At 33.8% G+C, this 15,510-nt stretch overlaps 1 protein-coding gene and 1 pseudogene across 1 annotated transcript in view; one reads left to right on the top strand and one right to left on the bottom strand.

The window, feature by feature from the left end:
- The window catches only part of WDPCP (WD repeat containing planar cell polarity effector), a 288,768-nt gene that overhangs the window by 129,371 nt on the left and 143,887 nt on the right, over positions 1 to 15,510 (bottom strand). Inside the window, exon 10 of the mRNA XM_049784760.1 lies at positions 11,690 to 12,299. Coding sequence (XP_049640717.1) covers positions 11,690 to 12,299 — 610 coding nt within the window. The remainder of the gene's footprint in view (positions 1 to 11,689; positions 12,300 to 15,510) is intronic.
- On the top strand, positions 13,438 to 13,553 carry LOC126025243 (uncharacterized; annotated as a pseudogene).

The following is a 15,510-nucleotide window of genomic DNA, read 5'->3' as shown; positions in this document are numbered from 1 at the left end:
CTCTTAATATTTTGCTTTTTTTTTCCAGCCACACCCATTTGACACTCAGGGGTTACTCATGGCTATGTGCTCAGAAATCGCTCCTGGCTTGGGGGACTATGAAATTGGAGAAACTTTTCACCTAATACCTATCTGAGAAGGGTTTGATATCTGTAATATATAAGACACTGATAGAACTTAGTAAGAAAAAAAATCTAGCCTCATCCAAAAATGAGGAGATATTAATAGAAACTTCCTCAAAGAAAAAATACAAATGGCCAAAATGCACATGATAAGATACTCCACATCATTATTAACAGGGGATGAAAATCAAAACAATGATAAAATAACATCTCACACCACAGAGACTATCACACATCACTAAGAACAAGAACAACCAGTACTAGCATGGATGCAGGGAGAAAAGAACTCTCTTTCACTGCTGGTGGGAGGTTAACTGGTCTAGCCTTTTTGGAAAACAATATGGATATTCTTCAAAAAACTAGAATTGAGCTTCCATATGATTCAGCAATACTGCTCCTAGGAATATACTCTAGGGGTTCAAAAACACAATGCAGATAAGTCCTGTACACTCCTATATTCACTGTGACACTAGTGAATAGTGGTCTGGAAACAACCCAAGTGCCCGAGAACAGAGGAGTGGCTAAAGAAACTGTGGTACATCTATACAAGAGAAGGCTGTGCAGCTATTAGGAAAAATAACGTCATGAAAGTTGTTTATACATGGATGAATATGGAGAGTATTATGCTGAGTGAAATGAGGTAGAGGAGTAAACATAAAATAATCTTTTTCATTTGTGAGATATTAAAAATAGAGTATGGTATTAATATCCAGAGGCAATAGAGATGAGGGCCAGAAGAACTAGACCATGGGAGGTAGCTTGCCACAAGTAGTGAAGGAGTGCAGTTAGGACAGAGAAGGGGCCAGTATAACAATAACAGTTGAAAATAATCACTCTGGTAAGAACTGGGTGCTGACAGGAGATAAATAATAGGCATGATAAATCTTCAATAACATTATTGCAAACCACAGTGTCTAAAAGACAAAAAGAATAAAGAGAAATTGTGTCAGAAAAAAAGGAGAGAGAGAGTAAGAGAGAGAGAGAGAGAGAGAGAGAGAGAGAGAGAGAGAGAGAGAGAGAGAGAGAGAGAGAGAGAGATGCCACAGAGGCAAGCAGGTGAGAAGACAAAGAAACTGGGGGGAAAATGGGGACATTGGTGATAAGAAATCTGCACTGGTGAAGGCCACTTATACTGTATGACTGAAACTCAATCATGAACAACTTTATAAGCCATGGTGTTTGTAATTTAAAAAAATCCAATAAAAGAAAAGAAATAGAGCTTATGCCTATCATCTGCAAGGTCCTGAGTTCAACTAATGGCTCTTTAAGCATTTCCATGCATAGCCATAATGGTGCCTATATATCACTGGGTCCAAATATTGCTGGGAGTGGCCCTATGGGAAAAGGATTGGAGGCATGGTCAAGGTGATCCATCAGAGAGAATCTGTGTAGTATTGTCTATTCTGTGACTTAGGCGAATGTACAGAAAAAAATCCATTAAACACAGAATCCTGTCTGGGAATCTGTCAAACAAGACAGACAGTAGGAAGCAAAAATGTGCTCCACAATAGATGAACTCCATTTGGCTCTAATAGAAGCAATCTGGAAACAAAATCCTAAATTGCACAACCCTGCCCCCTGGAAGAGGGGCAGGTTGAAGCAATGACCAACAATTGGAAGAAATCTGAAAACTTGCAGTACTTTGCCCTGGGAAATAGAGGTGGGGGAATAAGTCTCAACCTGGTCTGCTAACACTACAGTTCTCTTACAACACCAGAACAGAAGGCAAGATACTCTAAGATATACAGAGGTTTGAGTCAGCAGCAAGGTTCACCTCAGTGGCTTCTAGCAACCTTGCTGGGAGAAGCAATCTTTGATCTCTATTAGAAATAGAATCATCCTGAGGGCAAATTCCTGAGGCAAACTCCATTCTTGTTCAAGGGTTGAGCAACTGGAGGGTGACACTGCTTGGGCCTAGCCCAACATATGTAGGTACCTCCCAGTCTACATTTAATTTCCACCAAGCAGTCTGAACAAATGTATAGTCAAAAGCATAGTCAGTGATAGAATTAGAAACAAAAAGAAAGCCTGTAGGCCCATTACAAGGAAGGAAATTGAAGCTGTCATAAAAAGCACAGAATCAGATGAGTTTACTAGTGAATTCTACAAACCTGCAAAGGCAAAGAAAAAAATGGGTACTTCCAGTTTCTTCGAAGCCAATATTAGTTGGATTCAAAAGCAGATACATCATACACACACATGCATCACACCAACATTCTGATATAATTGCAAAAATATTCAACAAAATTTTAGCAAACTGAATTCAACAAAACATTCAAAGGTTTGTACATCATTACCAAATAGAATTTATTCCAGAACTGCAGGGATGGTTCAACATATAAAGTCAATTAATGCCACATTAATAAAAAGAAAGATAAAAATCATATTATTATATTAATAGATGTAGAGAAAGTTTTTTGAAACTCTTTTTTTATCTCTTTATGATAGAACTAAACAAAATGGAACCAGAAAGAAGTTATCTTACCTCTTTAATATAAAACTGAACAAAATGGGAACAGAATGAAGTTATCTTAGTATAGTATAGGTCATACACAGTAAGCCCATAATTAACATTAATAAATAAAACTAAAAAGGGGGCCAATTCTATGGAGATAAATAGTCTGTCTATTAACTAAGAAATAAAGAATATATATGTATTTCTGTGTGCTTGAAGAAACCCAGGTTTCCCCAAGTATAGCTTATGACTAACCCTCAACATCAACCCCCCCAAAGTTAGAAAGATTTTCAAAATAGTATATACAAAGTACAACCCAGAAAATGAAGTAATTTAAGAACTGGATGCTGTTACAATAAAAAACAAGTACTTCTGAAACACACAGTAAAGAACATTAAAAAGTAGGGGGCATATATATATAGCTCAAAGAACCAGAGTTATGACAGGGTTCAATCCTAGAAACCATATGGTCCACTGAGATCACCAGGAGTTAAATCTGAGCACCACTGGGTGTAGCTCAAATAATTAACTCAAAAAGAAAATGGAATAAAAATACAATGAAAGGTAAAAATAAAATAAAAGGTAAACTAAAATTAGAAGAAAATTTTCACAATATCAGTATCTTATAAAGGTCCTGTATTCAAAATATATTTTTTAAAAACCTACAAATCTATAACAAATCACTTAATTAAATTTGAGCAAAAATTAAAAAAATGTTCTCATCAGAAAACATAAATAGAAAATATATATGGTGCAAAGAAAATAACAATAGTCATCAGGAAAAAATTAATTAACACTACTCTACATGCACTACAATGATTTACACTAAAAACACTATTAATGCCAAGTAATGAGGATGTGAAGCAACTAGAACTACCATAAGCTGTTGATGGGTATATGAAATGGTACAGCTCCTTCAGAAAGGAGTTTCTCCTTATATTATATGGAATATAATCAATTATTCTACTTATAATTTTTTTCTAATTTTTCATTCCTAATTAATTGTATGAAGAAGAGTTTGTAATGAAGAAAAAAATCTCTCTTTAATAATTGTTATTAGTTAAATGAGACACCGACATGCAAAATATAAAAGTAGTTAGTCTAAAATCATACATTAAAAATGTTTTCACTCATCTATTTTTTTTTTTTGGTGCCGAAACTCAGGAGTGATTCACTCATCTTGAGCTTAGTAGGATTCTAACCAGTTTTTCCATCAAATTTGCTATACTCTTACTTGGTTGTCAAAACTATGAAATTTGGGGGTGTTATGGCTGCATGCTTCAAGAGCTGTGGAGTGCCCTATTTATTTATTTATTTATTTATTTAGTTAGTTAGTTATTGAAGGTGGGGGCTTCTTGAAGGAGAGTAATCTTCCCACTGCCATTCAAGAAGACCTCAGAGCTTTCAGCATGGAGATCTATGTACCAGGGATTATTTGGCAGCTTGTTGGCTGATAAGCTTCTATTACCATACTTTTATTCATAACTTTTTCATACACCACTAAGACATGGAGACCTTTCTTATACTTAATATTTTATTTGCATAAGCAATGTGGAAAGGACTACTATTTGCCAAATGTGTTATTTATTCTCTTTCATTCTACCTGACTTAAAAATATTAAAGAACAGTGATTTGTGAAATTATTGACAGTTGAGTTTTAGATGTACACTATTCTATTGCTGATAATAGCACCAGAATTGTCTTCCCGTCATCAGTGTTTTCAGGTTCCCCTCAGCATCCTAGCTGGACAGGCACATTTTCTTACACAGTTAAGCTACATCAATGTAGGAGCCATGATTTATTGTTCTCTAGCATGAAGCAAATTGTCTTAACATAGAATATGCATTGATATATATATTTTTAGAATGACTGCATAGAAGGTGGAATCCTTTAGAAAGTGAGAAAAGCTAAAGTGAATATGTAATGATGTTATAGACATTTTGATGATTTATAGACAAAAATTCTTTTATACTTTTTATGAACAAGGTTCAAGGAGTCTCTCCTGCTATGAAGTTTAGTTTATAATGTTTTAGATAACCTTTTGACAATCTGCAAGATAAATATTGGATTTTGCTCTATTTGTTTTTGGAAAAACACATTTACTGCTTTTTAACTAAATCCAATTGTAGAGAAATAAAATTCACTACACTTCTGTTAAAAAATTCAAAATGCATTAATATCTTAAATGAATACCATAAAATATATAAATTAAAACATAGATAATACTCTAATTTTGGCAGTAGAGATTTGGGATGGCGAGACTTAATTTCAAAAGCTGGGGAAACACAAAGCAAAAGTAAAAATAATGTGATTACCATATATATTCGAGTATAAGCCGACCTCCTTAATTTTACCCTAAAAACTGGGAAAACTTAGTGACTTGAGTATAAGTCGATGTGGAAAATATAGCAGCCACTGGTAAATTTCAAAAATAAAAATATACCCATAACAATTACAATAACTGAAAAACCAGTAGATTAAATGCTTTTCAATATTTATTGCTAAAGAAAAACTGTAAACTAGCAACAATAACTTTAAACTTTAAGTAAAGTACAGAAAACCATAGCTTAACAGGTAATCAAGCTAAATCACAAAGGTTAAAATCCTTCAAAACTGGATTCCTCTTCCTCATCATCTGTATGTCCAAACAGGGCTTCAGCTGTATCTGATGTGAGGGTATCAGCATAGACATTGTCATGACATCATCGTCACTGCTGTCAGTCTCATACAGAGCGCAGAATATTGTGAGTTAAATAGTTCAGTGGCATTCAGTTCAGTTCAGCCGCCTATCTATTCAGTTCAGCCATGACTTATGGACTCCAGCAGATGGCAAAAGATGACTGGAGACTATGCATTTAATTCAGAGGGTATGCACCAAATCAAATAACCTGCATGACCCAAGTATAAGCTGAGTTCGGCTTATACTTGAGTATATAGGTATTTAAAATTAAAAGAATACTAATACCGAAAGGAACATCAACAGAAGAAATTCTACTGAATGAGAAAAGGTATTTGTACATCATATATCTGATAAGATTAATGTCTGAAATTCACAAAGAACCCACAAGGCACAACAATAAAAAAAACCCCTAATTTAAAAATGGAAAGAGGATCTAAATGTACACTTTCCAAAAAAGACCTACAGATGGCCAATAGGAACATGTAAAGATGTTTACTCTAATAAAATGCAAATTAAAGTGAGGTATCACCTTATACCTATAAGAATAACTATTATCTAAAAGATAAGAAATAAATGCTGGAGAGAGGATATGGAAAGAAAAGAACCCTTATATGTAGAAATGCAACTGGCATAGCCATTATTTAAAATAGTATAAAAATTCCTCAAAAAATTAAAATAGAAATGTAATCTAATCAACCCATTTCTGAGCATTTGCTTCTAAAAGATAAAAATCCCACAAATACAAAATGATATTTGTACCCAATATTTACTATAGCATTGTCTACTATTAAGTAGTAAAATGTGAGATATATACACACGAGACATAATTTAATTATTATCTAATGAGTAGGTCCTGCTATTTGCAAAAACATGTGTAGATAATAGCAATGCCTTCATATGCTACTATACTTATGTGAAATTAGCCAGTCAAAAATAAACCAAAAACCACAGGGTTTCATTCATATGTGCGTTAGAAATATAAATGAAAAGATGAACTAAGTAAAAACAAAATGTTAGAACTAAATCAGGACAAAGAGGCAACTGTAAGGCAATGGGTTGAAGTGAACTTCTTACAGTTGTGCCTGAGACTAAACCAGAGACCTTAGAAAAGTTGGACCCTAAATTGTGAACTAAATCTAGAATATATAGAATATATACATTACAATCTTAAAGTTATGTACAACTAAAATTTATATACTGTCCTGTTAATAATTTTCCCATACTTGGTGGTACTCAGGACTTATTTATGGCTCTTTACTCAAGGATCACTGATGGCAGGAATTGGGAAACTTTATATGATGCTGGGATCAAACCTAGTCAGCTGAGTGCTAGTACCCTATCTTTCCAGCTTAATGTGTTCAAGTTTTTCAAATTTGAAAATAATTAAAAAAACTAGAGGAATAAAAAAATAACTAGGGGAAAAAAGTCCATTAACACAAATAGTTATGGCAATTTTAAAACTGGAAAAATTTAAAAACTAGAAGCATCATAAATACATATCAGCATGTGAAAAGAACATGCATGTGGTTTATCTATAAAAATTGTGTATTATTCAGTAAAGGAAATTATATATATGTGTGTGTATATTTATACACACACCAAAATGGAAAAATTTTACACTTTAATTCTGAGTGAAAGTAGCAAGATGTATAAGAGAACCTATTAGATGAGTACATTTCTTTGACATTCTATAGAAAAACAACAAATAAAATTTACATTTACAGCATATCAATGCTCATTTGAAGAGGTGAGGATGGAAAAAAATCTGAAAGAACTTTTGAGAATCATGGAAATGATATATATCTTGATTGTGGTCACTGAATTATCCATTTTAAATGCTTTAGTTTTATATTATATGAATAATACTTCAATGAACTTCATTTTAAATCGAATCATAATGTAAATTTGAAGAAATAATGCTGAGTGAAACAGAAGTAAATCTTGAAAGCCATAAAGTCCAATTTAAAAATGATGAGGTATCTAACAAAATATTTAACAATTTTTACCTCAATAAATTACTACCTGAGTAAAATACAGTATTTTGAACCTTCATTAAAAATAACATTTTTGAAGGAAACTGTTTTGTTTTGTATTGTTGGTCACATCCAGTGATGCTCAGGGGTTCCTTTTGGTCCTGAACATAGAAATTACTACTGGCTGGTTCAGGGGGCCATGGATGTGTGGATCGAATCTTGGCTACATAAAAGGCAAGTGACCATACCTGCTCTCCAGACTGAAGAAATTTTTTTTACAAAAGTACTGATATAAGTCAAACTACTTGCTTATTTTTTAACTAATTTATTTTTGTGGTGGTAGGGATCTAATCCAGGACCTCACACATGCAAGTGCTCTACCACTGAGCTACAACCCTGTACCCAATCTATATTTTAGAGAGTAACACATCTACAAAGATAGCCTGTGATTTTCAAAATCATAACAGAGGAAAGAGCTAGCTGTATTTCTTGTTTACTATTATTGCATAAATACTAAATATTTCCCCAATTTTGTAAGCTTTATGAGGGCATTGGGGGAACTCTTCAGTTATATGGAATACCACCATGACATTTGGGCATATGAGGACAGCATGTAATGTGGCTGAGGAGCTACACTAGTGTAACACTTTAGGAAAATGAAACCTGAGAAGCAGACAGTGGTTATTAACCACTGGAAGACTTCAGGTTAGCAAATCCATGACCAAATCTGCACTATTGGAAATATCATTCTAATGACAGTTCATGAAACTTATTGGGGGTGGGATGGGAAGATTGAAAGGGTGAAGAGTACAGAAAGTTACTAATTGATCATGGAAAAATAGGGAAAATCTAGATTAAAGATATGAAAATGAATGAAAAAATTTGGCAGCATTTAAAATGTAGAACTGAGGGTATATAGTTACTAACATGAGATGGCATTAGATATTAGAAAGGTTTCTAAGATAACTTGTAACTTAATATTTCATTTCAATAATTGTATAATCCACCAAAATGTTAAGAGAAGCAGGTTTAAGTATAAAGATAATGATTTAATGTCTGCACACAAGTCTGAGACACCTGTGTACATACAAAGAGAAGTACAGATTAATTAGGTTAAAAGTAGATATAGAAGGGTTCGAGTGGTGACACAAGTGGTAGGGCATTTTCCTTGCATGCACTAGTCTAGAGCTGCAGCTCGATCCCCTGGTGTCCCATAAGGTCCCCAAACCAGGAGTGATTTCTGAGTGCATAGCCAGGAGTAACCCCTGAGCTTCACTGGGTGTGCCCCCCCCTCAAAGTAGATATAGAGTCAAGAAAGATCAGTCTGAAATCAAATGGGGTATGTAGATTAAAAACAAACTCTCAATATGTATAAAAGATTTGAGTAATAAAGGAAAACAGGAAAGTGTCAACTTTTCATTACATCAAAAAAGTGATTAAAAGTTGCATCAGGAATCATAGAAGGCAAGTATAATGAGATTCCTATAATGATAGAAGAATTAAGCAATCAATTACTGAAGAGCCATCTAGCAACTGTGTGTGTGTGTGTGTGTGTGTGTGTGTGTGTGTGTGAGCGAGAGAGAGAGAGAGAAATGTAGAAAGTCATTGATCACTTTTATAAGAGTGAATGTGGTTCTGTGAAGAGTAAAAGGAAAGTGAAGGAACAGAGAAATCAGTGTTTACTATTATTTCAATAAGAAGACCTAATAAAATATGGTGAACATTTGATTAATAACAGAAAGAAATAAATTTAAGGATGATTTTTTTTTGTTATATTACTTGGGACAAGTGGATGAAAAAGATTTATGAGAAGAGTGTGGGGTGACTGACAAAGTAATGAAAGGGGATGTTTTAGGATCCAGAATGAAAAGTTCTAGTCTTAGAAAAGGGAATCTTTTCCACTAAATGAGAAGGAAAGCTATGCATGGAGGTAAGTGATTCAGTAGGTGGGTGGGTAGATGGTGAGAAGCAGGTAAATATCCTCTATTGAGGATCTTAGGTAGAAATAATATGTGCATTTAAAGAGAGCCTTGAAAGTCAGAATATGTTCTAATGAAAATGGAAAAACTAATAATTACAGTAGCACCACTGGCACCTCACCTTTTTAAATAAAGCTTAACCTTTTTGTGTGAAATGGATGGCAACTAAAGGAATTCTGATCACAGAGGGCTCCTATTTAAGAAGATAACAACAGTATGATGATGGTCCTTTAATTCCCAAACCATTTGCATAATTATTAGAAAAAAATCAGAATGGAAGGCAAAGCCTTAGTAAGTTATTTTTTTCAACAAAGAATAACTGACCTAAAAAAGAGTCTGTCTTAAAAATATTAACATAATGGCATCATCCACTGCATTGTTTACATATGACAGCATTCTATTTAAAACTAGAATCTGTTTTAGCTTCTGATTTGTAAGTTACACCTTTCATGTCAAATTTTCCAAAGGCTTGCATAACAAGCAACTGAAAAAAAAATCTCATAAATGTTCTCTAGTAGAGAAACTGTACATGCAACTACCTGTTTATATATGCAGTAACTTGAATTATACATAAAAATTCCACATGGATGCCCAGAATCATCATTGTGTTAATTCAAGAAGTACATTAAATTTTTGGATGTATTTAGTAGCAGGTCCTTTAAAAATCTGTTCTTTGGATAATGTTTTCTCTTAAATAAAATCTATTAGTTGGAATCTACTGATTTATGGATTATACTCTTCTTTGGAAAAAATAATTTTCTGAATATTATTCTTATAGTACACTTAAAAACTCCATATTTAAATTTTTTAAAGAGTAATACTAAAATGCCTTAGCCTTTTTTTAAAATAAAGTTATACTGAAAATAAAATTTAAATGATAAATGCTGGTTGCAAAAGTTATCACCTTTTCATGTGAATGCTTGTCTTCTATTGGATAATTCTCTTCCAAAAGACCTTCTTGGGAAAAAGAGGTGACAGCCAACTCATTGCCTAATTGATTTAGGAACAGTGCCCAGGGAGACAGTCCAATTAAGTTTACAAGCTGGCAATTAGCAGGAAGCCCTCTAAATCCCTACACTGAGAACCTGTTTACTTTAGTAAGAAGGCAAATGTGCTAGCGATAGGAAGAGAAAGCTGTGCTTTTTGCAAAGCTGTTTTGAGTAGGCTCATATGAAGAACTGAAGAAAAGCTAGGTATATGTGGGCAGACAGCCTGCTGTTTGACAGGTAACTGGGTAATTTAGAGGATGTGACACACAGAGAGAGAGGGAGATAAAAAGAGAATGTGTGTGTACATGCAGAGAAGTACACATGCATGTTTTAACAAACATAATTGTCTAACATTCACTTTACTAAGTGTTGTGTAAGGAGACATACATTTTAAATGTATAGTTGGGCAAAGCAGAACTAAATCATCTGTAACAGTTGAGGTTTTATTTGTATATAATACTTAATACTAACATTATGAATAAACGTAAGTGCATTTTAATTAATAAAATATATAAAATCATATTATATAACTCAAATTTATCGAGTTATTTTCACTAGACTCACTAGATTATTGCATATATTTCGTTTTAGAGACAAGTAGATGTAGCAAAAACAGCTGTACCAGAATCAAATCCTCCAAGAGCTTTTAAAATTTACTTAGCTCTCCTTGTTTTAAATCAATGACATTAATTAAATCTTTTTTTAAACAGTGTGGTTTTTTTACAACCACAAAAGGCAAGTTAATCATCTTAATAAAACTGCTATTTAAGGTTTCTAGGATGAAATGGGCTTACAGTAATATACCCATAGAAGGATATTTTGGTCACTTATGGATCATATAAACTGGGGTCTTTTGTGTAGTCTGTGTTTAGGAAGCTTCTTATCATCTGCATTTGTATACATATACCTTACATGTTCACACAAGGACAAAATCGTTTAACAATGATATTCTCAACATATTCCATCATTAGTGATCAGTATTAAAAAGTCAGTTTGATCATTTTTATTTAAAAGGAAAGTAAATTACATATTATAAATATCTTTAGCAAATAATAACTATTCACTTTCACTTTAAAAAAACACTTGAAATAATCCAATGTAGGAAGAAAAAAAACCATATAATCTAAGATAGTTGTAATAGAAAAAGTGTTCCAATAAAAATTGCTCTTCATAGTAAATAATTTTTAAGTATTCACAGGACCATTTCTGAAGGAACATATGGTAGTGTAAGAGATTTTCTCTGGGTTTGTCAAATGTGAACATTCAACTCAACCATTAATAAAATTTCTAAATTTTTCAATATCTAACATTTCCTGACATCTAAAAAAAAATCACCCACCAGTTTTCTTAAGAAAACTGTATGACATGTTTGAAAGGCAAGCATTTCATGAGATGACAAATAGAATATTAACATTCCATGAATAACTTTATTATCTTAACTATAAGGACAACATTACAATCAATGTTTACTCACCTGCTTCCCTGACTTACCAAATTTAAACAGAAGTACACCCAAAGGTCCTCTGGCAAACCTGAGGAAGAGAAGATCACAGATTTCCCCACTTTCAGGCTTCTGGGAAGCCAAGTGAGGAGCTATCCACTGCATTTCAGCAAGCTTGCTGGAAACATCAAAGAATTTACTGAATTGCAGAGTCTCCCTGGGTGAGCAGTCTTCAGCCAAGAGCTGGATGTTAATAGGGGATAGAGCCATATCAAAAATTTGCAACTCTCCTTGATGACTGCCAACTAGCAGAATGGCACCACTTGGGTGGCAGCTTATTAGTGATGGTAAAAGTTCAGCCTGGGCTATGAGTGTCACTCTACGATGACTATCATAAAGAATTACAGAAGAATCTTCACAGCCCAGAATCAGTTTGTCTTCTGTAACATTCCTGCAGAAGCTAATCGCCTTTGACCTTAGAGGTATTCTGGTGATTGATATACACCGGATTTTGTTCCGAACACATTCATAGATGCAGCTGTCAGCCATGAACTCTTTGTCTACACTGATGGAGTGTTCCACTGTAAAGATTTGGTAAGGGTCTTTGGTGCCAAAGCAAACATCCATTGGATCCCATTCTGTGCGAACAGAACTCAGAATCTATAAGAAATATATGAAGTATGTTCAGATAGATTTTACTTTTCTTCAGCTATCATAATAATCTTGCATATTAATACAGCACTCTCCTGAAGAGCACTAGTAATGTAGATATATACATGCAAAAATATGCACTATATTATGTAATAAGATATAGCACATAGATAACCTAGCAGCAGAAATTAAACTCTGATTTTAACTTTAAGTTTCTTTAAACTTTAAGTCATTTAAAAGTTTAAAATAAGTTAACAGTTTAAATAAACTTAAATAAGTTAAAAGTTAAAATAACTCTCTTTTTACTTTAAATAAGTTAAAAGAACTGGAGCAATGGTACAGAGGATTGGCATTTTATTTATGTGTAGCCAGGAGTGATTCTTGAGCATAAGGATCACTGGTTTGTACCCACCAAATGAAAAACAAATACCCTCCAACTTAAAAAATAAATGTCCCATATTATATTAAATTAATAAGGTGGGCTTTTAGCAAAATATATAGTTAGCATGATATTTAAAACAAAATATTGTTTAAGAGTAAATAGAGAACTTTCAATATTTTAGCTAATATCACCTACCACTCTTCCCAATTCTAAATTATTTACCAAAATATAATCCTAATTAGAAAAAGGGAAAAATTATAAAACTAGTAACAGTTTTGAAACAATTAAATTTTACTAACAGAAAGAATATGAAGATTTGTTAAGTTGAGCAATAACAAATAGGAAGAACTTTATTCCTTTGGCAAAAAGAAAGCTTACTCTAAAGAAAAAGGTCATCCGAAGCATCAAGACAGAAAAGTTACCAATAGTATACTTCTCACTTCATTGAGATTTGGAAGATCAAAAATTTGGAGAGTGGTTAACAAAAGAATTTTACTGACACATTCTAAAAAAATCAGAATCATACATAGTAACATTTGAAAAGCACATTTCTGGGTAGAAGAGAGATTAAGGTATTTATTTCTACATGGTTGACCTCAGTTCAATCCCTGCTACCACAAATGGTCCCCAGATACACGCTAGGAAGGATCCCTGTGCACAAAGCCAGCCAGGAGTAAGCCCTGAGCATTTTTGGATATGGCGCAAACCTCATACCCAACCTCCAAAAAGCACATTTCTACACAGGTGATAAAAATTCAAAGAACAGTGCTCATTTTGGCAGCACATATACTAAAATTGGAACAATACAGACAATACAGAGAAGGTTAGCATGGCCCCTGCACAAAGATGACACACAAATTTGTGAAGCATTCTTTATTAAAAAAAAAGAAATAGACAAAATTTTTTAAAGAACTACTACTACTGCTGCTGCTGCTGCTGCTGCTGCTGCTACTACTACTACTACTACTACTACGACTACTACTACTACTATACTACTATGATGACGACGATGACAACACATGTGTAGACGCAAATACATATGATATCTAATGGAATTCAACTACTATCTGTACCTGGATTAATACTGTTATGCCAAAGTCCTTTTCCTGATCTGACAATGCTCTGCAGTAATGTAAGATACTATCACTGGGAAAACTTGGAGAAAAGTATAGGAAGGAAATTTACTCTTAGCAACTTTAGCAATTTCTTGAAAGTAACATTTTTTTAAACTTCAAAGTTATTTAAAAAATACACATAGATGTTATATATAGTGAAGTATTAGAGAGGGAAGGAAAGCAGCAGAACTGATGTGACTTTTTCAAAAGTCAATCCTGTGCAATATCACCATACTAAAAAAAAATTGGCCTTGCTTTCACTCCTTTGTTCAAACCTTTCAATGTTTACCCTCTGACTAATGAATTAAATATTGATTCCCTTGTCTGGACTATTTAAGCCCTATAGGCCCTTTATCCAATTCCTTCTCCCTTTTGGGAGAAAGTAGGAAAGTATAGTCTTCCAAAAGGCTTATGGGCACTGAAGGTATTTCTAGGTCAATTGGACCATGAATTCAATGTAAGCACCTGAGAATGTAATGTTATCTGGACTCTGTAGTGCCAGGGATTACCTAGGCCACCCAGTAGTGCTGATGACTCCAGAGACACACCCAAAGTACTTGGAGACATTAAGGCCTGTACCTAGTGATGCTCAAGAGACCATGTGGTGCTGGAAGTCAAAGCCCAGTCAAGTGCATGTGAGGCATGCCACTGTATTATTTTCTGGAGGTAGATGAACAATTTCTATGTTTTTTTCTAAAAACGATTTAGTGTAAGGTATTCTTAGATACTGGTCCTGAATACTACAGATGGAGCAGTAAATTATTTGGAGTATAAAATTTCTGTCAATTGCTAGAGACAAGAGAGTAATTTTCAACATACAGAAGATAGTAAGGATCTTATTTTTCAGAAATGAAAAACAGTAAGAAGAAGACAATGGTTCACAGAAGTCTCTTTGATAATGGCAACCTAAAAGAAAAGAAGTATAAGCTCTATGATCAGTAGCAAAAGGAGCATATCAGGTAGAGAAAGCATACCCTGAGGAGTTAAAGTGATAGTATAGTAAGTGGGTAGGGCACTTGCCTTGCACACAGCTCACCAAGGCAGGTTCAATCCTCAGCATCCCATATGGTCCCCTAAGCACAGCCAGGAGTGATTCTTGAGCACTGTAAGTTGTGGCTCAAAGAAAAAAAAATCTGGCTAAAGAAATGCCCTGAGGTATACTCTTGTACTAATCAAGGTTAAACACACTCATATTCACACACACACACACACACACACACACACACACACTCAAAAATAGAGCTAAAATTTTTTAAAAACAAGTAAAGAAATAGTGGGAATTGTGGGAGAGATACTTATTATACAGCAGTCTTTGGGCCATTACAGAAACCTTGACTTTTCTCTAAATGAGATGAGAAATCTTATACAAAGGATAGAAGTGAACTAACCTGCAAATGATAGTTTTAATTCTATAGTCTCTCCACACTATTCCATCCTTGAATTCAAACTAAACCTGCCTTGCATTTTCCAAGCCCACTAACTTCACTCATGTTTCTGTCTGAAATCCACACTCTTCACCCAAAACCTATCTTTTCTACTAACCATATCGCTGTTGAAGAAGTACTCTATCCTAGTTACTAAATTCCTTTCAGCTGGAAACATATTTCCTTCCTTTCTTTGATCCCAGGGTGATACCCCTTTCTGTATCTCAAGTTTGTCAATGACACTTGTAACATTTGACTTTTTATTTATTTTTAAAATCTAGGTATACTCACCATTGTCA

This window comes from Suncus etruscus, chromosome 12, assembly GCF_024139225.1.
Source record: "Suncus etruscus isolate mSunEtr1 chromosome 12, mSunEtr1.pri.cur, whole genome shotgun sequence".
Lineage (NCBI taxonomy): Eukaryota > Metazoa > Chordata > Mammalia > Eulipotyphla > Soricidae > Suncus > Suncus etruscus.
This window is presented reverse-complemented; position numbering and strand designations above follow the sequence as displayed.